Source organism: Gracilinanus agilis, chromosome 2, assembly GCF_016433145.1.
Source record: "Gracilinanus agilis isolate LMUSP501 chromosome 2, AgileGrace, whole genome shotgun sequence".
NCBI lineage: Eukaryota > Metazoa > Chordata > Mammalia > Didelphimorphia > Didelphidae > Gracilinanus > Gracilinanus agilis.
Genome location: NC_058131.1, coordinates 235,400,281 through 235,425,657, shown reverse-complemented (window position 1 = coordinate 235,425,657; position 25,377 = coordinate 235,400,281). Strand labels below are relative to the sequence as shown.

Genomic DNA, 25,377 nt, shown 5'->3' with positions numbered 1-25,377 from the left:
AACATCATTTCTGACAGTTCCCTTTTTATAATCCCGAATTACTGAGAATTCTTCTTTTTCATTTTTGATAGCAATTTGTTTTTCTTCTTTTTTTAAATCAGACCAATTGTTTGTTTACTTATTATTTTTTAAACGACTTATTTTTTGATTCAGTGGTGGAGTTTGGGGGGTTTTTTGCTTTTAATTTTGTAAAGCTCTTGATTTTCAGAATATCTTATTTGATATTTAGTTGGAGTTTTCTGATTTGTTGCTTTTCTAGTTTTTTTTCTTAGTCATATGTCCAATTCTTTGATCTGTTCTTTCTCTCTGTTGTTGATGAAAGCATTTTTAATAACTTCTAAATAGTGATGATTTGCCCGCTGGGATTCAGTCTTTAGAGGTGCCATAAGGTCTAGGGAACTCATTGGTGCTATAGCTACAGAGGAACTGAAGTTCTGAAATTCCTCATTTTATAACAACAACAACCACTACCACCACTCCTATAAAGATCATTTTATAGTTACAAAGCACTTCGTATACATTCATAGCCCTTGTTACCATTTTTTAAAAACCCTTACCTTGTATCTTAGAATCCATACTTTGTACCGGTTCCAAGGCAGAAGAGCAGTGAGGGCTGGGGGAGTGGGGGGAAGGGGAGAAGTAAGTCACACAGCTAGGAAGTGTTTGAATCCAAATTTGAACCCAGGTCTTCTATCTCTAGGCCTGCTCTCAAACCACATTAAGCCACCTAGCTGCCCCAGTTGTTACTATTTTAATGATGAAAGGAAGAACCAGAGAACTGATGTTATTTGTACAAAGTAACATGGCTAATAAGTCTTGAGCTAGGATTAGGTAGGTTGTCTGATTGACAGTCCAGTTCCCTGGGCCCCTCACCACCCTGCCTTTCTATGGGGAATCAAACATCAATTGATCAATAAATATTTATCAAGCACCAAGCCAGGCACTGAAGACATCAAGACAAAACTGAAATGGTCCCTCAAGGGAGTTTCAGCCTATCAGAGGAAACTATATGTATACATATAAATAAATATAAACTATAAACTAAATTATGATGGGAGGAGCTAGCAAGTGGAAAAATCAGGGAAGCCTTCAAGTTGGAAGTGATGCTAGAGCTGAGCTTTGAAGGAAACAAAGGATTTTAAGAAGCAAATACGTACAGGGAGTGCATTCCAGGCATAGAGGAGGTACAGAAATGGGAAATGAAATCTATGTATGAGGAGCATCAAGTAGGTCAGTTCAGATGGACCAAAGGTACATGAGGGGACAAAATACGTAACCAGCCTGGAAAGACAGGCTAGAAAGGTTTCACACGTAGTCCTCTTTTTTTGTTATTCTTGGTTTACAGAAATATTCTTATCTGTTGATATCTGCCAACATAATAATGATAATAATGAGATTCCTTCTAGAAAGAAAGGTAGGCTAGAGCCAGATTATGAAAAATTTTAAAAAGCCAAGAAGAGGCGTTTTCATTTTATCCTAGAGGCAATCTGGAGCCACTGGAGTTTACTGAGCTGGGGAAGGACAGGGTCACGTTGGGAAAATCTCTTGGGCAGTCATGTGGAGGAGGGAACAGAGAAGAGAAAGATGAAGCAGGACAAACAACTGAGAGACGGATGGAATAATCCAGGCAAAAGGTGATGAGGGCTTGAGCTAGGGTTTTGGTCATGTAAGTGAAGAGAAGAAGATGGATATGAGAGAGGTTCTGGAGGCAGAATCAACAAGAGTTGGCAACTGATTAGACATGGGGGGAGGGATTAAGGCAAGGAGTCGGGGATAGTTCTGAACTGGTAAACTGGGTCAGTGGAAGGATAACGGTGCCCTCAACAGAGATGCCAGCTTAAGAGATGGTGAGGATACTCTTATGTCTAACTTGGTCCCTATACTTTTTCCCCTCACAGACATGCCTTAGTTCAATCATTACAGCAATGATAGAACTGAGATGGGGTCTTTTTTTGGGTATTGGTGCCATTGGCCAGGCTCCAACAGCTTTTTCACATGGGAATAACCTAGATAAGCTAAGCATTATATCGAAAAGAGAATATGGCAACGGCTGCATAGTGTCAGGTTCATTCATATCCCCACACGAAAGTATCCTGTCTTGTTCTCTTATTTATATATGCACAATCAGTCTCTGTCTGTCTCTTTGTCTCTCTTCTCACTATTTTATACCAAGTGTGGTAGAAATTTAGCTTACCATCTCATTTAACTCACTTATTTAATCCCTGCTGGACTGTGTCACTGTAATTGACTCCTCAGTGCCTCATCAGAGCACTAGATATAACAAGCCGAGGTCCCAAGGCCCCAGGGCCATACTCAATCTGTGGCCCCATTCTTCCATCAGTCGCTAGGACAGTGGGTAAGAAGAGACTGGAGTCAGTCAACTCGTATAGGAAAAATAATTTGGTTATACACATAAAGAATGTTTTGGTAAAAATCATAAGATATCCCAGCTAAGAGTAACAGAATATAATAGTACTATATAAACTCTTAGAGGGAAGAAGCTTTCTGTTATTTTTGTCTTGGCGTTCCCGGTATTTAACAGTACCTGGTACATAGTAGGAGTTTAATAAATGCTTACTGTTTGATTTGTTAATTATGAGGTTAAAAGAGATAGTGTAAGTCTATTACATTTGATCATTTCACAATATTGCTATTACTGTGTACAATGTTCTCCTGATTCTGCTTATTTCATTCTGCATCAGTTCATTGGGTCTATCCAGCTTTTTCTGAAATCATCCTGTTCATCATTCCTTACAGCATAATAGTATTCCATCACCATCACATACCACAATTTGTTCAACCATCCCCAACTGATGGACATCCCTTTAGCTTTTATTTCCTTACCACCACAAAAAGAGCAGCTATAATTATTTTTGTACAAGCAGGTCCTTTCCCAGTTTTTTTTTCTCTTTGGGATACAAGCCTAGTAGTGATATTACTGGATCAGGGTATATATGTTGTTTTATAGCCCTTTGGGCATAATTCCAAATAGCCTTCTAGAATAGTTGAATCAGTTTACAACTCTACCATCAATGCATTAGTGTCCCAACTTTGCCACATCCTCAACATTTATTCTTTTCTTTTACTGTCATATTGGCCAATCTGATAGGTGGTACTTCAGAGTTGTTTTAATTTGCATTTCTCTAATCAAGGGGAATTTAGAAGACTAGATGGCCCCTGAGATCCTTTCAAACTCTCAAATCCTGTGACTGAGGCTTTGAAGGAATTTTTTGTCCTACAATAAACTGGCTTAAGGCCACAAAATTAAAGGTTGGAAGCAGCTAGACATTTTTAGATAGAGAAATGTAAATAATAGGATTCTACAGGGACCAATTCTATTTCATGTTTTTGTAAATAATCTAGAAGAACGAATATGCCGTGAAATCCCTAGGATTGCAGATGACATAAAAGATGGTCTCATGAGACTGGGGAGTGGGAGGCAGAACCACTTTAAACTTCCATATACTCTCTAGTTCAGTGGTTCCCAAACTTTTTTGGCCTACCACCCCCTTTCCAGAAAAAATATTACTTAGCTCCCTGGAAATTAATTTATTTTAAATTCTAATAGCAATTAATAGGAAAGATAAATGCACCTGTGGCCATCACTGCTCCCTGGATCACTGTAGCACCCACCAGGGGGCGGTGGTGCCCACTTTGGGAATCACTGCTCTAGTTACTTAACATTTTAAAGGTTTGCAAAGTACTTAAAGCTAATAAGAATCCAATGCGAGTTTTGAACCTTTCTGATTGCAAGTCCATCACTATACTGCCTTGTCTCTCCTACCATAGCACTGAGTTCTCAATAACTATTTGTTGATAGACTGATTAAACAATAAACTGAGTTCTAGGGTAGCCTAGTGGGAGATGATACACCTGAAGGAATACTTCTAAGATTCTAGAATCCAAAGTGTCATTTGTGTCCCAGAAAATGAATCAAGGTATCCCTATAGACTACTCTCTGAACACATTGGCCAAATGTGCTACAGAAACCAAATCATCTGGATGAGGACTGAGAGCAAAATGCATGGTGAAGTAGAAAGATTTATGGCTCTGATAGTATGAGATTGGAAAAATTACTTGGTCTCTCTGGGCCTCAATTTCCTCATCTGCAAGATGAAGAGGTTGGACAAGATGACTTGTAAAGCCCCTTTCAGCTCTAAATCCATCATCCTTTGATGAATATAAAAAATATTCTCTATTTGTTCAAATCTTTAGCTAAAGAAGGTCTTAAGAAGGGAAAGCAAAACAATCCCAAAGGACTCATGATAAAAAAAAATGCCATCTGAGAGAGAAAGAACTGATGGAATTTGAATCCAGACCAAAGCAAAATTTTTTCACTTTTGTAAATTTTTCTGTTCATTTCCTTCCACAAAAAAATTAATATAGAAAAATGGTTTACATGATTGCACATGTAAAATCTACATGTGATTTTTACCATCTAGGGGGAGTGCAGGGAGAAGCAGGGAGAGAATTAGAGACTCAAAATTCTTTTTAAAATTTTTTTACATTTAATTTTTACATTTAATTGGGGAGAAAATTAAATTACAAAAAAAAGAGCTAGCAAAATGTTGGAGGGAATTGTGGAGATACATAAAAAACTACTTAAAAAACAGTTTACTTCACCCTTTGGATAAAGGTTAGAATGGTAGGAAAAAAAATCAAATATAGGGGAATTAATAGGGAAAAACAAAGTGCATATGGGTTCAAAGAATCAGTTGCATGAAGATAAGGTGGAAAGGCATTGCTTTACAGGAATAAATACTCTGGGTTTTTTCCCTCTATGTATATCAAGAATGTCATATAGTAGCCAAAAAAAGTGAATTCAAACTTGGGCTAGATTAAAAGAGGCACAAATGTTCACAAAAAGGGAGCTGATAGGCCTTTTGTTCTCAGTTCCTGGTTAAAGCACATCTGTAGGATTGTGAGGGGGTTTTGGTGCCACATTTGATAGATGGCATTCGTAAACTGGAGAGCAACTAAAGGAGAGTAACAAGGGGAGGGAAAATGCTGAAGACAACACAAGCTATGCAAGGATTGGTGAAACAGCTGGGAAAGAGAAAGTTCAGAGAACAAAGATGGTTATCTTTTTTCAAATACTAAGTATTTAAAAAGCACTTATATAGAAGAAAGATTAGACTTCTTCAGCTCTTTCATATTCACCTAGGTTAGTGATAGTGAACTTTTTAGAGCGAGTGTCCAAACTGCAATCCTCATACCACATGTGAGCCCCCCCCCCCAACCCTGCCTTACCCCAGACAGGGGAAAGAGGAAGCACTCCCATTGGGCTGCTGGGCAGAGCACTTGGTTATGTGAGAAATGTCCTCAGGCACATGTGGAGAAGAAAAAGGGAGCAGCTCCCTCTAGCACACATGCTACAGATTCGTCATCATGGACCTAGGTGATGTAATGGATAGAGTGCCTGGTCAGGTGTCAAATCTTTCTCAAATCTGGCCTCAGGCATTTACTAGCTATGTGACCCTGGGCAAGTCATTTCACCCTGTTTACCTCAGTTTCCTCATCTGGAAAAGGAAATGGCAAAATCACTTTAGTATCTTTGCCAAGAAAACCCCAAATGGAGTCACAAAGAGTCAGAAACAATTGAAACGACTCAACTACATGGAGAAGAAAGACTAAACTTGTTTGTCTCTTTCCTCATTTCTCACCTTACTGTACTACTTTGGAATTTCTCTAACTGACTTCCCTATCAGGTCTTAGGAAGCTCATTATTGGGATAACCTCATTATCCTATAAAAATCTCATCAGCCTTGGGATGCCACCCTCATTCCTACTCTCTCATTGGAGGAGAGTGGGAACATGCACTCCAAACTTTCAACTAAGCAGAGAGCTATGATCTCATCAAGGTAGACTTTCCTTCCAGTGATACAGATTATATCTCATCCTTGATTATAAATCCATGGCAACTCTGGTCCATGGTCTCTGAAAAATGTGCTATGGGTGACCTATCTAAAGTGCTGGGACCTCCTTCATTTTCTCCTACCATTCCCAGAATACCACTGAATTTGATGTCTTAACATATTAACCCTCCATTTTGGCATATGAAAAGACTCTGTTCTTTTTCACTCATATATTTCGCTAATGATGTCTTGTATTCCGGTTCTTCAAAGTTCCTTATCTGATGTATATTACATTCTGCCCTCCCTCACCCCCTCCCCAATTATGCATCTTTCCAATATTCTGTTGTTCTCTGTGTAATATTTTTATTTCCTTAGAGACTGGTGTTCTAAAACTAGTGGACAGATAATGTTGGCATGAAGAAAATGAGCCTTTATTTCTGAGAAAAGGATAGCTCTTTAAAAGAAGCTTTCTAATTTCTCATAGGTAAACTAGCCTGTTCTCCTTAGAACTCAACTCATCATTCATTTTCACTCTCTATCTTGGATACACCTACTGAAAGCCAAATTCTGTAGGTTTTGCATCTAAGTGTATTTCATAAACCAAGGAAAATGAAAAACACAAAATTATATTCGAAATGGATGAGGCAAAGAAGCTAGCGGGAAGTTTATAGAATAAAAAGTTATCTGGAGAAGGAAAGATAGAGGAATGAGGGCAACAAGCATTGTCACAAAGGATGATAAGAACCTCTACAACCACTAAGGATGTACACGGGGAGAAATTGCAATGGAGGGTGTTCATATTACATCAAGAAGGATTCCAGCTAATTAGAGATTTCATTATTAAGGGAAATCAATAACTCCTTGTGGTTTAGGGTGGGGTCTTCAAAGATTAGGACAGATGCCTCTTTGTACTATCAGATTAAGAGCTTCTAGGCTGGGGGTGCTAAGGGACTACGACTTTGGGGACATTTCTGCTTCATTTATAGCATTTATAAAACAAAGCAATATGGATGGACTCATTACCAAAACCCTTTTTCTGTTTTAATGTTATAACATTTTTAATAGAAAGCAGATTTATTGTTCTGTTATTCCATTTATGAATTATTATAAGCATTTAATTTATATTTTAAGATTTTTTAAGTGGGCTTTTTTATTCTTAGAGGGTTTTTTGCTCAAACATTAAAGATTGCAAATGTAAACAAAAAACTGGATTAAGAAAACATCAAAATTTTATCAATTATGAATAAACAAATAAAATATTAAATACTTTGTGCTAAGGAACAGTGATAAAAATAGAAAAGTATTTTTCTATATTTCTAAAAAGATATTCCCTGCTCTTAAGGAGCTAACATGCTAATAAGGGAAGCAACATCTAAAGGTTTCATCTGTAAGTCAGACAGGAAGCCCCTCCGCCCCATGTTCCTTAGGGTACAGTGAGGGGCAAAGCACATGGACTGCATTTTCTTTAATGTATTTTCCACATCTAAATCCAGATCCATTTCTAGGAGGTTGAATCAGTCGACAGCACTAAGGATTTTAGTGGTAAGAACTCCATCCTTTGTACCACCCCCTTCTCCCAAGGCCCTCCCAGCCCCTTCCTCAGTGGCTATAAATGTAGCATCTGTAGCCAGGATGCATCTCCATAAGGTTTGATTCCCCAAGTAAAACCAGTGGTCTTAGAGTGAGGAGGAGATGAGGCATTACTATTCTCAAAGCCCTTAAGTCCAGGATCCTGGGTAATCTTCATCTGAGTCTGAGGGGAAGTGATAGTCAAGATGCTTTTTGCTCATATAGCATATACCATCTCCTAATTTTCAAAAAAATTCTTTTTTTCTTTCTTCCTTTTTTTTAAGATTGTAGGTATTGCTTTATTTCCTAAAACCAATTACATGTGATAACAAATTTTCAAATGTTTTCCTAAGTTACATGCTCAAACTTATCTCCCTCCCTCCCTCCCTCCCTTCCCTTCCCCCTCCTGGTGCTGGCAGGCAATTTGATCTGGGTTATGCATATGTTATCATGCAAAACCTATTTCTATATTGTTCATTTTTTAAGTGAGTAATCTTATAAAACCAAAATCCCAAAGCATAAACCCAAACAAGTGAAAAATTGTATGCTTTCATCTGCATTCTGTCTCCAATAGTTCTTCCTCTGGAAGTGGAGAGCATTCTTTGTCATAAGTCTCTCCGAATTGTCCTGAATCATTGCATTGCTGAGAGTAGCTTAGTCTATCACAACTGAGCATTCCACAATATTGCTGTTATTGTGTACAATGTTTTCCTGGTTCGGCTTAATTCACTTTGCATCAGACCATGATGTCTTTCCAGCTCTTCCTGAAATCATCCTGTTCACCATTCCTTACAGAACAATAGTATTCCATCACCATCATGTACCGCAATTTGTTCAGCCATTCCCCAACTAATGGGTATCCCTTTAATTTCCAATTCTTTGACACCACAAAAAGAGCAGCCAGAAATATTTTTGTACAAATAGGTCCTTTCCCCTATTTTTTTCTTCCTTTTTAACTTCCTTTCTTTCTGTCTCCTCTCTCCCTCTCTTTTTTCTCTTCTCTCTCCATCTTTTCTCTCTCTCCCTTCCTCCCCTCTCCTTCCTCTCTTTCCCTCCCTCTTCTTGTTCCCTGCCTCCCTCCTCTCCTCCCTGCCCCTCTCCATGCCCAGTGGATCTAATTGCATCCTTCTGCCCAAAGTGGTTAACCAGTCAGGGGGATCTAGGCCTCTCTTAGTCCTTAAATTCAGTAGCTGGACACCAAGAACCTGGGATACTTAAGAGAATGTCCTAAGACTAACAACTGTTATAGCCTGAAAAATTCAATTCCAATTCAAGAGCTATTTTAGCATCCAGTGTATGTAGAAAACTGCTGGGCACATAAGGAACAAAATTTCAATAAAGCAATCCATGAGTCAATGGAGCTTAGAGTTTAGTTTAGTTAGGAAAATGGAAAATTATATTCCCTCCAAAAATATCACAGAAAGCAATATATTATGAGCGCATAAGAAAGATATTACCAGTGTTAAGTGATGTATGACTTGGGAAAAGTCATTAGTAAATGAGGGAGCAGGAAAGGCTTCATTCACATCCAGGTGGCATTTGAGCTGGCCTTTAACCAATGGGCAAAAATTCAACAAACTGAATTGGCATTCCAGGCACAAGGAACAGCATGGATAAAGGCACAGAAATGGGAAAGCACTACGAGAATATGTGGGACAGTGAATAATCCATGTAGTCTGATGCAGAGAGTAGAAAGGGAGAGTGAGACAAAACAATGCTAGAAAAGTAGAGTGATTCCCCTACTATAAAGTTTGCTTTTCAGGTAGTAGGGAGCCATTAAAAAGTTTAGAGCCAAAGAGTGACATGATCAGAAGTATACATAACCTAAATTAATCTGGCAACGGTATGCAGCAAAAATTGTTATAAAGGTAGAAGAACCGTGGCTAGTATTTTTATATTATTTTTATAGCACTTTAAAATTTGCAAAGTTATCTCATTTTGATACTCCTAACAATCCTGTGAGGCAGGTGCTGATATTATCTCCATTTAACATATGAAGGACAGAGATGTTAAATGACTTGCCCAAAGTAATACAGCTAGTAAGTGTCTGAGGAGGAATTCAAAGTCCAATCTTCCTAATTCCAAATCCTACACTCTATCCACTGTGCTACCCAGCTACTTTAGCTCACTTGGACTATATGGGTACACAATACTGTAGACATTGTCAGATACAGTTGATATACTGGTTAGTTTTGCTAAACTGCAATTTTTCTCCTTTTTCTTTGTTATTAAGAATGGTGTAATATGATGGAGTTGCTTATGTTCACTGGCCCAATGATCAGTCACAAACCACCAGGCCACAGGCTTACAAATTATTCACGCTCCTCTATTTAGTCACCACATCCAGCCAGAAAAGTTATAATTCTGACTGGAGCCACAAAAACAGAATCTGTATTGTTCTTACTGAGCTATAGCATGGAATTAACATAAAACTTAAATAAAACAAACCTAAATTAAAAATGCCAAAAATTATTGTGACTCCATCCTTTATACTTCTCAAATAAAGACTCTAGTCCAAACACTTTTAAAAAAAAAAGCAAGACAACTGACCAAGGAAAAGTAATGGAGTTCTGGGAGTGTGAAGAAAGGGAAATACATGCTGGAAAATAAGGTTCTTCGATGATGCATAAGTCTCAGACCTGTATATCATAATATTTTCTACAAGAATACAGTAAGAAGGTGATCACAGTGATAAGCGCTGAGCAACAAGACAAATAAAATCGACTATCTCTTAACAAATAGGAAATGCCTGGCTGCCAAAATAGAAGTCACTGAAGAATCAATTGAGTGCAAGTTGGGAAAAAAATCAGTATCAAATTCAAAGAAAGGCTGGAAGTAAAGAGAAAACATTGCATATCTTTCTAGAACCTCCAATCACACCTGTTAAAACAACTGTGGATTTTGAAAAGTGGTAAGTAAGCAAAAGCAGACATTGACCATGAATCACCATTTCTTAAGTAAGTTTAACAATGATCAACACAACCAGGAGGTCAAAAGAGCCCCAAAATAACCTCAAAACAGCAAACATTCCATCTCTTGGATAAATGGAGATTTGATATTGCTGAGGGCAACAATGGTTTAGCTCAGGGTGTCAAACAAAAACAGAAATGGATCTTTAGGCTGCATGTTAACTTGGAAAACCATAGATTAGCATAACCTATGTTGTATTGTATTTGTATTTATTTTATTAAATATTTCCCAATTATATTATAATCTGATTGCACTCTAGAGTTTTGTAGACAGCTTGCAACTGCCAATACCTCTGGTTTAGCATAAACTATTACGTAGTACTGAGGAGTCTTGTCACAGAAGATCAAAAAATAGTGGTAACTTTTGAAATAGTGAAAAGCAGTTGTGGGGAGAAAGAATCTGCAAGAACCTGACATGAGATCCACTGCATCTGGAACATTCCAAGAACATTTGTAGACTAGATGACCTATAATCTGCCAGGTAAGCTCTTATCTCTAAGATCTCACCAATGGCCATTTATCTGGATCCACTGTCTTACTTTGTCTTAGTACTAGAATCTAGCGTCATAAAATTCTTACATTGGTGTCCCTAACACATTAGACTTACCTGCTGCTGGCTCTGTTCCTCCAAGTTGATTTTCACTTCAAGGGATTGACGGGCTTCAAGGAAGGCCTTTCGATGCTTGCGGTCAGCCATGTAGTAGGACATGATGCCCACGATGATGGCACACAGGTAGATGAAAACATTAGCCAGAATCTGTATTCCAGAGGGAGAAAGACAGAAGAACCAAGAGTGAGGTAAATATCCAATGACAAAATGTGAGCAAAGAAAAAGATGGATGAAAGCTGATGAGATGGGGTCAATACAACAGTATCACTAGATAGCTATGGCACCCTGAATCCTATCAATATTTCTGAATTTGTTCTAATTTTTTAAACCTTTACCTTCTGTCTTAGTAACAACTCTAAGACAGAAAAGCAAGGGTTAGTCAAACAAGGTTAAGTGACTTGTCCAGGGTCATACAACTACGAAGTATCTAAGGCCAAATTTCAACCCAAGTCCTCCCAACTCCAGGTCTAGAATTCTATCCACCATGCCAACTAAATGCTCCTCTAATAATAAGGGAAAAGACTGGTACAAAAAATATTTATAGCCAGGCTCTTTGTGTTGGCAAGACATTGGAAAATGAGGGAATGCCATTTAATTGGGGAATGGCTGAACAAATTGTGGTATATGCTGATGATGGAATACTATTGTGCTCAAAGGAATAATGAACTGGAGGGATTCCATGTGAACTGGAATGACCTCCAGGAATTGATGCAGAGTGAAAGCAGCAGAACCAGGAGAACATTATATAGAGAGACTGATACACTGTGGCACAATTGAACATAATGGACTTTTCTACTAGCAGCAATGCAAGGATCCAGGACAATTCTGAGGGACTTCTGAGAAAGACCACTATCCACATTCAGAGGAAGAACTGTGGTAGTAGAAACATAGAAGAAAAACAACTGCTTGATCACATGGATCAATGGGGATATGATTAGGGATATTGAGTAAGCAATCACCATAGTACAAATATTAATAATATGGAAATAGGTCTTGATCAATGACACATTTCAAACCCAGTGGAATTGCTCACTGGCTACAGGAGGGGGTGGGAGGAGGAGAGGGAAAGAACATGAATCATGTAACCATGGAAAGATATTCTAAATTAATTAATTAAATAAAAATCCCCCCACCTCGGGGCCAGATTAAATAAATAAATAAATAAATGCTCCTCTAGGTGACTTTGTTAAAACTTTCAACAGCTACTATTCAGCTCCTGAAAGTATTGCATTTGTTATACTAGCTTTGAGGGTCTAAAACAAAAAATAAAATTTTGTTATTCAAAATTCACAAGCAAAATTCATAAGTATAAATAAAATTTAAATAATTAAACTTTTAAATAATGCTTTGGCAAGTTTGAGGCATATATACTTCTGTAGTTTGGGTTATTCTGTATCTATTAAGTACTTATCTATGTACCTGTTTCCCAATACATCAAAAGTTACTCAAGGCAACAACTCTTTATTTTTTGTCTTTGAATCTCCAATGTGAAGAGGCCATGTGATGTGGAAAGTCTTCAGCCTCAGAGTCAGAAAGACCTAATTTCAAATCCTACCTCTGCCATATACTAATAACTGTGTGACTCAGAGTAAGTTACTTTGTATTAGCATCCTCAAGCAAGACCCAAACACTTTAAAATGTAGAGCAACAGCTGATCTGATTTGCTAGAGGGAAGGTCCCTAACGGGAGTTCTTAGAGATATCAATGAACTCTTATGTCTAGGAAAAAAAAAGCAAAAAATATCAGTGCCTGGCTTATAGTGGGTACTTAATAAAAACTTCTTGGGGCAGCAAAGTGGTGCACTTTGCTGGAGTCAGGAAAAGTCATCTTCATGGGTTCAAATCCAGCTTCAGACATTTGCTAGCTGTGTGACTCTGGGCAAGTCACTTAACCCAGTTCACCTCAGGTTCTTCATCTGTCAAAAAATCTGGAGAAGGAAATGGCAAACTACTCTAGTACCGTTGCCAAGAAATCCTACTTGATCATGATGACATCAGCAAGACAGTGTATGATAAACCCAAGGAGCCCAACTTTTGGGACAAAAATACACTATTCAACAAAAACTGCTGGAAAAATTGGAAAACAATATGGGAGAGATTAGGTTTAGATCAACATCTCACACCCTACACCAAGATAAATTCAGAGTGGGTGAATGACTTGAATATAAAGAAGGAAACTATAAGTAAATTAGGTGAACACAGAATAGTGTACTTGTCAGATCTCTGGGAAAGGAAAGATTTTAAAACCAAACAAGAGTTAGAGAAAATTACAAAATGTAAAATAAATAATTTTGATTATATTAAATTAAAAAGGTTTTGTACAAACAAAAACAATGCAACAAAAATCAGAAGGGAAACTGGGGAAAAATCTTTATAACAAAAAACTCTGACAGAGGTCTAATTACTCAAATATACAAGGAACTAAATCAATTGGATAAAAAAAATCAAGCCATTCCCCAATTGATAAATGGGCAAGGGACATGAATAGGCAATTTTCAAATAAAGAAACCAAAACTATCAATAAGCACATGAAAAGATGTTCTAAATCTCTAATAATTAAAGAAATGCAAATCAAAACAACTCTGAGGTACCACTTCATACCTAGCAGATTGGCTAAAATGATAGCAGGGGAGAGTAATGAATGTTGGAGGGGATGTGGCAAAACTGGGACATTAATGCATTGCTGGTGGAGTTGTGAACTGATCCAATCATTCTGAATGGCAATTTGGAATTATGCCCAAAGAGTGCTAAAAGACTGCCTGCCCTTTGATCCAGCCAAACCTTTGCTGGGTTTGTACCCCGAAGAGATCATAGATAAACAGACTTATACAAAAATATTTATAGCCGCGCTTTTTGTGGTGGCAAAAAACTGGAAAACGAGGGTATGTCCTTCAATTGGGGAATGGCTGAACAAATTGTGGTATCTGCTGGTGATGGAATGCTATTGTGCTCAAAGGAATAATAAACTGGAGGAATTCCATGTGGACTGGAAAGACCTCCAGTAATTGATGCAGAGTGAAAGGAGCAGAACCAGGAGAACATTGTACACAGAGACTGATACACTGTGGTAAAATCGAATGTAATGGACTTCTGTACTAGCAGCAATGCAATGATCCAGGACAATTCTGAGGGATTTATGGAAAAGAACGCTACCCACATTCAGAGAAAGCACTACAGAAGTGGAAACACAGAAGAAAAACAACTGCTTGAACACATGGGTTGAGGTGGACATGATTGAGGATGTAGACTTGAAACGATACACCAATGTAACTATCAATAATATGTAAATAAGTCTTGATTGATGACAATGTTAAAACCAGTGGAAATGTGCGTTGGCTATGGGGGGAGTTGTTTGGGGGGGGTGAAGGGGAAAGAAAGAACATGAATCATGTAACCATGGAAATTTTTTCTAAAAAAATTTTAAAAATTAAACCTCTAAAAAAAAGGAATAAAGGGGAGATAGTTCTCTTGGAAAAAAAATTAATAAACCCCAATGGCTCCCTATTACCTCTAGGACCAAATAGAAATATCCCTCTAGCTTCTAAAGCCCTTCACAAACTGGCCCCAGTCTATCTTTCCAGCTTCACTGAACATTACACCCCCTCCAAAATTCTATAATCCAGCCAAAGAAGCCTTTTCTCTGTTCCTCATGCAAGAAACTCTATCTCCCATCGTAGAGTCTTTGCACCAGTTGTCATCCATACACTCCTTCCTCAGAGAATCCTTCAAGATATAAAGTAAGCACTTTGTTGTTTTTGTTCAGTCATTTTAGTTCTGTTTGATTCTTTACAACCTCATTTGGAGTTTTCTTAGTAAAAATACTTGGAGTGGTTTACCATGACCTTCTCCAGTTCATTTTCACAGATAAGTAAATTGAGGCTAACATGGTTAAATGACTTGCCCAGGGTCACATAGCTAGTAAGTGTCTGAGGCCACATTTGAACTTAGATCTTCCTTGATTTCATGCTGGGTGCTACCCAGCTTTTTAAGCATTACTTTCTACATGAAGCTCTTCCTGATCCCCACAAATACTAGTGTCTTTGCTCCTAAACTACTTTGCATTTATTCAGTTTGTATTTCTATATACATATGTGTAGTTGTTATCTCCCCCATTAGAATGTCCTTCTTTATATCACTTAACACAGTGCTAGGCACTTAGTAGGCACTTAATGCTTGCTGATCATTTTGTAACTTTAACATGCTATATAAATATTATTATTACTAAAAAGGAAGAATTTCATGATCAACTGTAATAGACTTAGCTACTCTCAGCAATAAGACAAAGAATGCTCTCCACCTTCAGAGAAAGAACTGCTAGAGTCAGAATGCAAATGAAAGTGTACGATTTTCCAACTACTTTTTTGGATTTATATTTGGGGATTTGGGGATTGTAGTATTACTCACTTTTAAAAATGGACAATATAGAAATGGGTTTCGCGTGATAACATATGCATAGCCCAGATTAAATCACCTGCCAACACCAGGAGGGGGAAGGGAAGGGATAGAGGGAGATAAGTTCCATCAGATAACACAGGAAAACTTGTGTGGAAATTTTTATAACATGTAATCAATACCAAATAAATAAAAATGAGGAATCTCAGAATGCTGTTCCTCCATAGCTATTGCACCAACCGATTGCCTAGTCTTATGACAACTGAGAAGGCAGCACCCCAAGGGGCAAATGATCATCATTTAGGAGTTGTTAAACATTCTCCTTCTGTGGCCAGGGCCATGGACCTGCAGTAAGAGGTCCTAATGCCATTTACAATGGTAGGTGCTGGCCCAGCTCTTAGATCAGGGCTCTGAGCACTGTCTACCAAGGTGATGCTACAATGGATTCTATACAGACCCGACACCTCTGCATCCTCATGGAATGGATCAGAATCCTCTTGGTAAACATGATCTGTGTCATCAGACTGTGTATGTTGGCTTGTGAATGGAGTTTCATGGGTATATTCCAGGAGGGAAGGAGGAAGGGGAAGTTAAGCAAATGGCCTTAGGGAAAAAGGTTTTGGCAAGGAAAAAATCAATGGTATTTCACCCTGAACTATTTAGTGGTTCCAGAAAAAAACCAAAAAGGTAAGAATCTAGGTTTGGAAGTAATATGACCCAGTGTTCTCAAACTCAAATGTCACATTTCGTTTCAGTTTGTAGCACTCGATGGTCTCTAGACACTACTGCTCAGTGGAGTGGAAAGACCCCTGGCCTGGGAATCGGCCACCAGAGGTCCTGCTAACTCACTGTGTGGCCTTGGGCAAGTCCCCTTCCTGCCTCTGGGTCTCAGTTTCCTCATCAGAAAAGGTAGATTGTGAGTATAACAGGGAACCTCTGAAGATTTTTTAAGAAGAGAATGGGTCTGACCTGTGAATTAGGAATATTTTCTGAAAGTTTAATATGGCAGTGAAATGGAGAAAGAATTAGAGAGGATAGGCTGGAAGGAAAGAGATCGTTTAGGAAGTTATTGTAATAGCACAGGGGCTAGATAATTATGGCCTCAACCAGAGTGATGGCAAACAAAAATGGAGATAGTCCAGAGATGAAGAATCAATAAGGGGGGGGGGCAGCTGGGCAGCTCAGTGGATTGAGAGCCAAGCCTAGAGACGGGAGGTCCTAGATTCAAATCCAGCCTCAGACACTTCCCAGCTGTGTGACCCTGGGCAAGTCACTTGACCCCCCTCCCCCCATTGCCTACCCTTACCATTCTTCTGCCTTGGAGCCAATACACAGTATTGACTCCAAAACGGAAGGTAAGGGTTTAAAAAAAAAAGAATAAATAAGACTTGGCATCTGTTTGGACAGGAGTGGAGGGGGTAAGGGACTCAGAGTTAGTGAAGCTGGGTGACTGAATAGATGGGAGTATTTTAGATGGAAATAGGGAAAAGAGAGGGTTTTTAGGGGAGCATGTCTGCTTTAGACATGTTGATTTGGAGGTGCAAATAGGATACTCAGCTGGCTGTTGGGGATAAAAAAGTAAACAACAAGAATGATTATAGAGTTGGGGGAGGGGAGCAGTTGGTGGCACAAAAGATAGAGTACCAGAGATTCATCTTTCTGAATTCAAATCTGAACTCAGAAACCTACTACCTATGTGACCCTGGGCAAGTCACTTAACCTGTTTGCCTCAAGTTTCCTCATCTATAAAATGAGCTGGAGAATAAAATGGCAAAATACTCCATTATCTCTGCCAAGAAAACCCCAAATGAGGTCACGAAGAGTCGGACATGACTGAAAATGCCTAACAATAACAACTATAAATTTGGGAATCATCTGTGTAGAAATGTTCATTGAACTGATGGTGAGCAGTCTCTGGGCTAAGTGACTCTTAAGTCTGGCCAGACAGTTCTAGAATGAATGGATGGGTCTGATCTAATCTGGGTGATTCTAAGCTGTGTGGCTCTGGTCTTTGGGGATAGAAGGCAATATAGTAGCTGGACTTTTCTCAGATGTAAATGTCCATTTACTTCCTCACAAATCCAAATTTAGTCCCATCCTCAAATAATTAGGGTTGTTTGAGTTGCTGGTAAACTAGGAGGCATTGGAACATAGAATTTTTAGGTTCTAAATGACTCTAGAGATCACTTAGTCTAATCTCACGGACAAATTTGAAAGCTTTAGTACACTGGCCTTGTGACCGCTCTTTCAATTCAATTAAAAAGCATTCATTAAAGGCTGCCTATATGCAAGGCTCTGTTCTGTTGCTGAGGAATCTCTTTTTATTGCCTGGTTCTCATCCCACTGTGTTTAGAGGATGAAACATAGAAGAAGAATAAGGAGAGAAGCTTTCTTAACTAAGACAACAAAGCTGAATTCTTATTTACCATTTGGTCCAGTGGATTAGGGATCTCAAAGCTGTTTACAACCCTGAGAGTATATTATTTGTCCCTTTAACCCTTTGTTCACTCTATATGTAATCACAGTAACCAGTTTTTATAAAGAGAAACAAAAATGTAAAATTAGAGCTTCAGGAATGGAATAATCACAGCTAATATTTCTGATTTGTTGCTTTTCTAATTTTTTTAATTATATGTCAAATTCATGGATTTGTTTTTATTCTCTTTTATCAATGAAAGCTTTCAGAGATATTGTTTCCCCAATGACTATAAGCTGCATTCCAAAAGTTTTGGCATATTGTTTTGTCACTTTCTTTCTTTTTAAACCCTTACCTTCAATCTTAGAATCAATACTGTGTATTGTCTGAGGCAGAAGAGTGCTAAGGGCTAAGCAATGGGAGTTAAGTGACTTGCCCAGGGTCACATAGGTAGAAAGGCTATGAGGCCACATTTGAACCAAGGACCATCACTGAACCATCTACCCACTCCATCATCATTTTCTTGGAGGAAACTTTCTATAATAACTGATGTTTCAAAAGCTTCCAAGTTTATTCCAATCTATACTTTACAGTTGACAAAATGGAGGCACCTATTATAGATGGCATTTTCAAGAAGTCTGGCCACAAAGAAATTGCCAACACGCCATGACCAAACTGGAACTCATTATGTATCCCTCCAGATCTTCCCCTTATCACTGCACGGTATTCTTTCAGTTACCCAGGTTCACTCCAAATGGTAATCATCAAAACAATCTGGTACTGGCTAAGAAAAAGGGTGGTTTAATCAGTAGACTAGATTAGGCATACAATACACAGTAGTATATGACCATAGTAATCTAATGTATGAGAAACCCAAAGGTTCAAACTTTTAGAAGAAAAACTCACTCTTTAACAAAAATTTCGGGGAAACCTGGAAAGCAAGTTGACAGAAACTAGATATAGACTCACACTATATACCAAGATAAGATCAAAATGGGTACATAACTTAGACATAAAAGATATCATAAGCAACTTAGAGGAGCATGGAGAATTTTTCCTGTCTGATCTATGGATAAGGAAAGAATTTATGACCAAACAAGAGATAATAGAGTATCACAGGAAGTAAAATGGATAATTTTGATAACATTACATTTGAAAGTTTTAATACAAACAAAACCAACTTAACCAAAATTAGAAGGAAAGCAGGAACCTAGGAAAGGATTTTTATAAGTTTCAATGAAAAAGGCCTCATTTCTCAGATATCGAGAGCAAAATTTACTTGGAAAAAAAAAGTCATTCCTCAAGTGATAAAGGGTCAAAGGATATAAATAGGCAATTTTCAGAAAAAGAAATCAAAGCTATCTATGAGTCATATGAAGAAATGCTCAAAATCACTACTGATTAGAGAAATGCAAAGTAAAACAACTCTGAGGTACAACCTTACACCTATCAGATTGGCTAACCTGACAGAAAGGAAAATGACCAATTCTGGAAGGGATGCGAGGAAACAAGGACACTAACACGCTGTTGGTATAGTTGTAAACTAGTCCAACCATTCTATAGAACAATTTGGAACAATTCCCAAAGAGTTATAAAACTATGCATACCTTTTGGTCCACTACTAGATCTATATCCCAAAAAGAGCAAAGAAAAATGAAAAGGACCTATAGTTACAAAAAATATTTATAGCAGCTCTTTTTGCTTTAGCAAAGAAGTAGAAATCGAGGGATGCCCATCTAGGAGGAATGGCTAAACAGGTTTTGATATATGATTGGGATGGAATACTATACTGTACTGGAAGAAATTACAAATGGGACGATTTCAGAAAACCCAGCAAGACCTATATGAATTGATGCAGTGATATGAGCAGAATCAGAACATTATACACAGTGACAGCAATATTATCATGAGCAACTCTGAAAGACAGCTATTCTGATGAAAACAATGATCCAAGACAATTCCAAAGGACTCATGATAAAAAATGCTCTCCATCTCTAGAGAAAAAAACAATGATCTATGAGTTCAAAATGAAGTATAATTTTTTTTGCTTTACTTTTTTTGGCAACATGGTTAATATAGAAATATGTTTTGCATGATTTCACATGTACAATTGCTATCCTATTGCTTGCCTTCTCAGTGGATAGGGGGAGGGGCTGGATGAAGGGAGAGAATTTGGACCTCAATTTTTTTAAAAGAATGTTACAAATAAATCAATAATAATTTTTTAAATAACAAAAAAATTAGAGATCTAATTATTAATTCCTCTGCTCAAAAATCTTCGGTTACTCCCCACTGCCTCCAGGATAAAATACAAACTCATCATCTTAACATTTAAAACCTTCCCAAACACTAATGCATTGTTGGTAGTTGTGAACTGTTCTAACTGTTCTGGGGAGCAATTTGGAACTATACCTAAAGAGCTATAAAACTGCACATACCCTTTCATACAGTAATACTACTACTGGGTCTGTATCCCAAAGAAAATAAAAAAGAGGAAAGGACCTACTTGTATAAAAATATCTATAGCTGCTCTTTTTGTGGTGGCAAAGAACTGGAAATTGAGGGGATGTCCATCAATTTGGGAATGGCTGAACAAATTGTGGTACATGTTGGTGATGGAATACTTTTGTGTTATAAGAAATGGTAAGCAGAATGATTTCAGAAAAAGCTGAAAAGGGGGGCAGCTGGGTAGCTCAGTGGAGTGAGAGTCAGGCCTAGAGACGGGAGGTCCTCGGTTCAAATCCAGCCTCAGACACTTCCCAGCTGTGTGACCCTGGTGGGCAAGTCACTTGACCCCCATTGCCTACCCTTACCACTCTTCCACCAAGGAGCCAATACACAGAAGTTAAGGGTTTAAAAAAAAAGAAAAAGAAAAAGAAAAAGCTGAAAAGATCTGCAGGAACTGATGCAGAGTAAAATAAGCCGAAATGGGAGTGCATTGTACACAATAAAAGCAATATTGGACGATGATTATCTGTGAAAACTTGGCTACTCTCAGCAGTGCAATGAATTGGGACAATCCTGAACGACTTATGACTGGGTATGCCCATTCCCCTCCAGAGAAAGAACTGTTGGAGTTGTCTTTCACGTCAGTGTCTCTTTGGTTTTATTTTGGGGTTTTGATTTTTTTTCCCAGTGTGCTTTCACAATGACCAATATGGAAGTGTGTTTTGCATGACAATAAAAAATGGGAAAAACCTTCCTAATCTGACTCCCACCTCCCTTTCCAAACATTTCTTACTACTTCCCTTCACGAATATTCAACGACCACATCAATCTGACCTGTTAGCTATATGCTGAACTTTACATTCCCTGTCGGGCATCTAGCTATCTACCCTATCTGGAATAAGTCTTCTCACCTCTGCCTTTTAGAATCCGTAGCTTCATTTTAATGCTTAGCTCAGATGCCACCTCCTATTGAAGCCCCATCTAGTATCTTTCTCCTCTCTCCCCCATCAGGGCTCTCTATTTCCTGAAATGCCTTTTTCAAGAAAAGGTCAGTACTTTGGCGAGTCAATAAACTTGTTAAATGCCTACTATGTACAAAGCACTGCTTTAAATACTAAGGATACAGAGTCAAAATGCAGCCCCTGCCCTCAGGAGCTCACAGTCTAATAGAAGAAACAATAAGCAATCAAAAATGTACAGACAAGCTATATACAGGATAAATAGGAAGCAAATGAGAGAGGAAGGCACTAGAATTAAGAGAGGTAGGCGGGCAGCTGGGTAGCTCAGTGAATTAAGAGCTAGGCATAGAGAGGGAGGTCCTGGGTTCAAATTTGACCTCAAAAACTTCCCAGCTGTGGGACCCTGGGCAAGTCACTTAACTCCATTGCCTAGCCCTTACTGCTCTTCTGCCTTAGAACCACAGTAATCACAGTAATGATTCTAAGACAGAAGATAAGGGTTTAAAAAACAGAGAGAGAGGTAGGAAAGGCTACCTGTAGAAAATGGGATTTTTATTGGGACTTAAAGGAAGCTGAGAAAGTCAGAAGGTAATAACAAGGGAGAGCATTCCAAGTGTGGGACATAGTCAGAGGGGAAAAAATGCCCTGAGCTTAGGGTTTCTGAAACAGCAACAAGGTCGGTGTCACACTGGTGGCACTTCATAATGTCTGTTGACTTGAATGAAATGGAATGTATCACTTCTAAAAGATATTACAAATTCTTCAACCTGGCATTCAAAGCCCTCCATAGCTCCTAGATGCCTATTCTGGCCGTTTTTTCCCTACATTATTCTATTTTACACACTCTAATTTCCTACATAACTGGCCTAACTCTAGATTCCCAAACTCATGTTCCATCTTCCATCTCTCTCTGTACATTCACACAATCTCTCCCTGTGTCTAGGAGACCCTCCCTCATGTTACCCCCTGAAAGCTTCAAGAATCAGCTCAAGCACTAATTCCCCTAAATTTTTCTCAGTCCCGTTGTTGTTAATGTTCTCCTCTCAAACTAGGGGCAGAAGAGGGAATAAGCACTTATATGGTGCCTACTATGTGCCAGGCACCATGTTGCTGTTTCAGAAACTCCAGACTCAGGGCATATTTTACAAATAGTGTCTCTTTTGGTCCTCACAACAACCCTGGAAGTTAAACAAACAACAACCCTGCTCTTATTATCACCATTTTGTACTTCAGGAAACCAAGGTTGAAAAGGATTGAGTGACTTGCCTGGTTATTAAGTGTTTGAAGCCAGACTTAAATTACTTTGAATTTTCTTACCTGTGTATGTGAGAGGTCAGATAGAATTTAGTAAGGGGTCAAAGCATTGGACTTCGAGTTGGAATGACCCAAAATCAAATTCTGTTACCACAGCATACTAGCTATATGACACTGGACAAGTCACCTTAACTAATCTATTTTCAGTTTCTCCATCAGAAAAATGGGAAGTATTGGGAGGAAGAGGGCAGGAGTTAATGGAGACCATAAGACAGAGAGTTAAAAAGAACCAAGGTTATCATTGTACAGAGGTGTAAACTGAGGCCCAGTACTCTTTCACTTTACCACTCTGTGTTCTCATGTGTTCAAACATTCAGTCCTATCCTGAGAATTTTACCCAATTGATTGATGTGGAAATCTTTTTTAATTTTATTTTTATTGTCACGCAAAACACACTTCCACATTGGTCACTGTTGTAAGAGCAAAGTCATATATAACTAAAACCCCAAAATAAGACCACAGACACATTGCTGTGAAAGACAACTCCAACGGTTCTTTCTCTGGAGGTGGAGAACATTCCCCATCATAAGTCTTTCAGGATTGTCCCAGGTCATTGCATTTTGAGAGTAGCCAAGTTTTCACAGATAATCATCGTCCAACATTGCTGTTACTGTGTACAGTGTTCTCCTGGTTCTACTAATTTCGCTCTGCATCAGTTCCTATAAATCTTTTCAGCTGTTTCTGAAATTATTTTGCTTGTCATTTCTCATAGCACAATAGTATTCCATCACCAACACATACCACAATTTGTTCATCCATTATTCAACCATTTCCCAGTTGATGGACATCCCCAAAATTTCCAATTCTTTGCCACCACAAAAGGAGCTGCTATAAATGTTTTTGTACAAGTAGGTCCTTTCTCTTTTTTATAATCTCTTTGGGATACAGACCCAGTAGTAGTATTACCTGATCAAAGAGTATGCACAGTTTTATAGCTCTTTGGATATAATTCTAAAATGCCCTCCAGAATGGTTGGATAAGTTAAAAACTCTACCAATAATGCGTCAGTGTCCCAATTTTGCCATATTCCCGCTAACATTTACCAATGTGGACATTTTGAAAAAAAAATTATAATCCAAATAATCTTGCCCCTCAATAATTATATAGTAGTGTCACATGTGAGATATATCTATTCTTAAATGCATAAATAAAAAGAAATAAATATCATATTCTTATTTCTCTAAGAATAGTCATTATTTTCAAGTTTAAAAAGACTAAAAAGTTTTATTTCTTCTGGTCTTACACAGTGGATAGAGTGTTGACCTTGATGTGAGGTAGACATAAGTTGAAATCCTGTCTCTGCCACATACTGGCTGTATAACCTTGGGCAAGTCACTTAACTTCTGTTTGCCTCAGTTTTCTCATCTGTAAAAAATGGGCATAATAATAGCAGCTACCCTCTCAGGGTTGTTGTGAGAATAAAATGACACGATATTTAGAGAGCTTAAAAGCCAACTCTGGTGGTGGTGGTGGTGATGACGATGATGATGATGATGATGATGATGATGATGATGATGAACCTGGGAAATTGTTGATATGCCCCAGGGAAGAGAATTTCCACCTCAGGAATTCTGTGAACTCAAAAGTCCATGGCAAAAAAATGTATTAACTATTAAACACCCTTAACTTTTAAAAGAACAAAATCTGAGCATCAGGGTTTGAAGGAACCTAAAAGCTGTAGTTTAACTTCCCAGCCAATACAGGGACCCCTTCTCTAAAATCCTTGATATTTACATAGTACTTTAAGGTTTGGAAAACCTTTTACATAGATTCATGCTAGTGAGACAGATACTGACAGTCCTATTACTCCCATTTTTCAGATCAGGAAACTGAGACTCAGAAATATCTACTGACTTAGCTGAGGTCACACGGCTACTAAGTGTCAGAGGATGGTGGTCCAGCATGCTATTCACTCTGTCTCACTGCCTCTCAAGCAATGGTCCAGCCATTCCTTGAACAAAAATAATGTCATTTCTAAAGTTTGTCTCAATTCTGAAATATTATCCTACATGGAAAAGAGAATTAACTTATTCTATGGAGCTTCAACCTAGCTCAAGAAGTGGAAGTTACAGAGAAATGATTTCAACTCAACATAAGGAACAATCAGAGCTATCAAAAATGGAATAGACTGCCTGATGAAGAAATGAGCTCCCCATCCTTGGACATATCCAAGATACTGGGAATTTTGCTAAAAACCTACCTGTATTATGTAGGAGGTTGCCAAAACCAAAAACCTTAGGTACTTTCTATGCTTAAGACTTGCAGTTGCTTTCAGCACAGATTATCATATAAAATGATTTCTAAGGTCTATTTTAACTCTGCATTCTTTAATTACGAGCTATTAGAGATAAATATTGGGAGTTTTTGCCCTGGAGATCTTTAGAAACGGAATTGATGCCCATCAGGGATAGGTTAATAGCAATTTTGCCTAGAGACAGAGAAATAGCCTAGATAGCTTCTGTTGGTTCATTCCATCCTGAAGGTTCTATGACACTTGGATTATAATGCCATCTCCTCACAGAGCTCAGCAATCACTCGTAGAATATAGATGTGACTACATTATAGCCTCCCTCCAGCCCAAGATCCCTGCTGACACAGAAAGAAAGCCACTCTCTAATTCCAGATCCTCCTGTCTTAAGGAACTCAGAGATTGCATTGCTGTCTGTTACCCTGGGGAAGGTGAACTGTAGCATCTCTTCATTAAAACTTGTTTAGATGTTTTGGAAAACTTAAAAAAAAAAAGGCGCAGAGGAATATAGTGTGGCAGGAAGGGACCAGGGGACACGATGCCTTCAGAGCCAAATCTGATTACTCACAGCACACAGAGAACAAGATCTGGACTCCCC

The 25,377-nt window shown here is 38.3% G+C and overlaps 1 protein-coding gene across 2 annotated transcripts in view; it reads right to left on the bottom strand.

Annotated features, from left to right (window-relative positions):
• ADCY3 (adenylate cyclase 3) overlaps positions 1–25,377 on the bottom strand; it is a 122,987-nt gene that overhangs the window by 75,841 nt on the left and 21,769 nt on the right. For both annotated transcript variants that reach the window (XM_044661020.1, XM_044661019.1), the window contains exon 2: positions 11,001–11,150. In XM_044661020.1, coding sequence (XP_044516955.1) covers positions 11,001–11,150 — 150 coding nt within the window. The remainder of the gene's footprint in view (positions 1–11,000; positions 11,151–25,377) is intronic.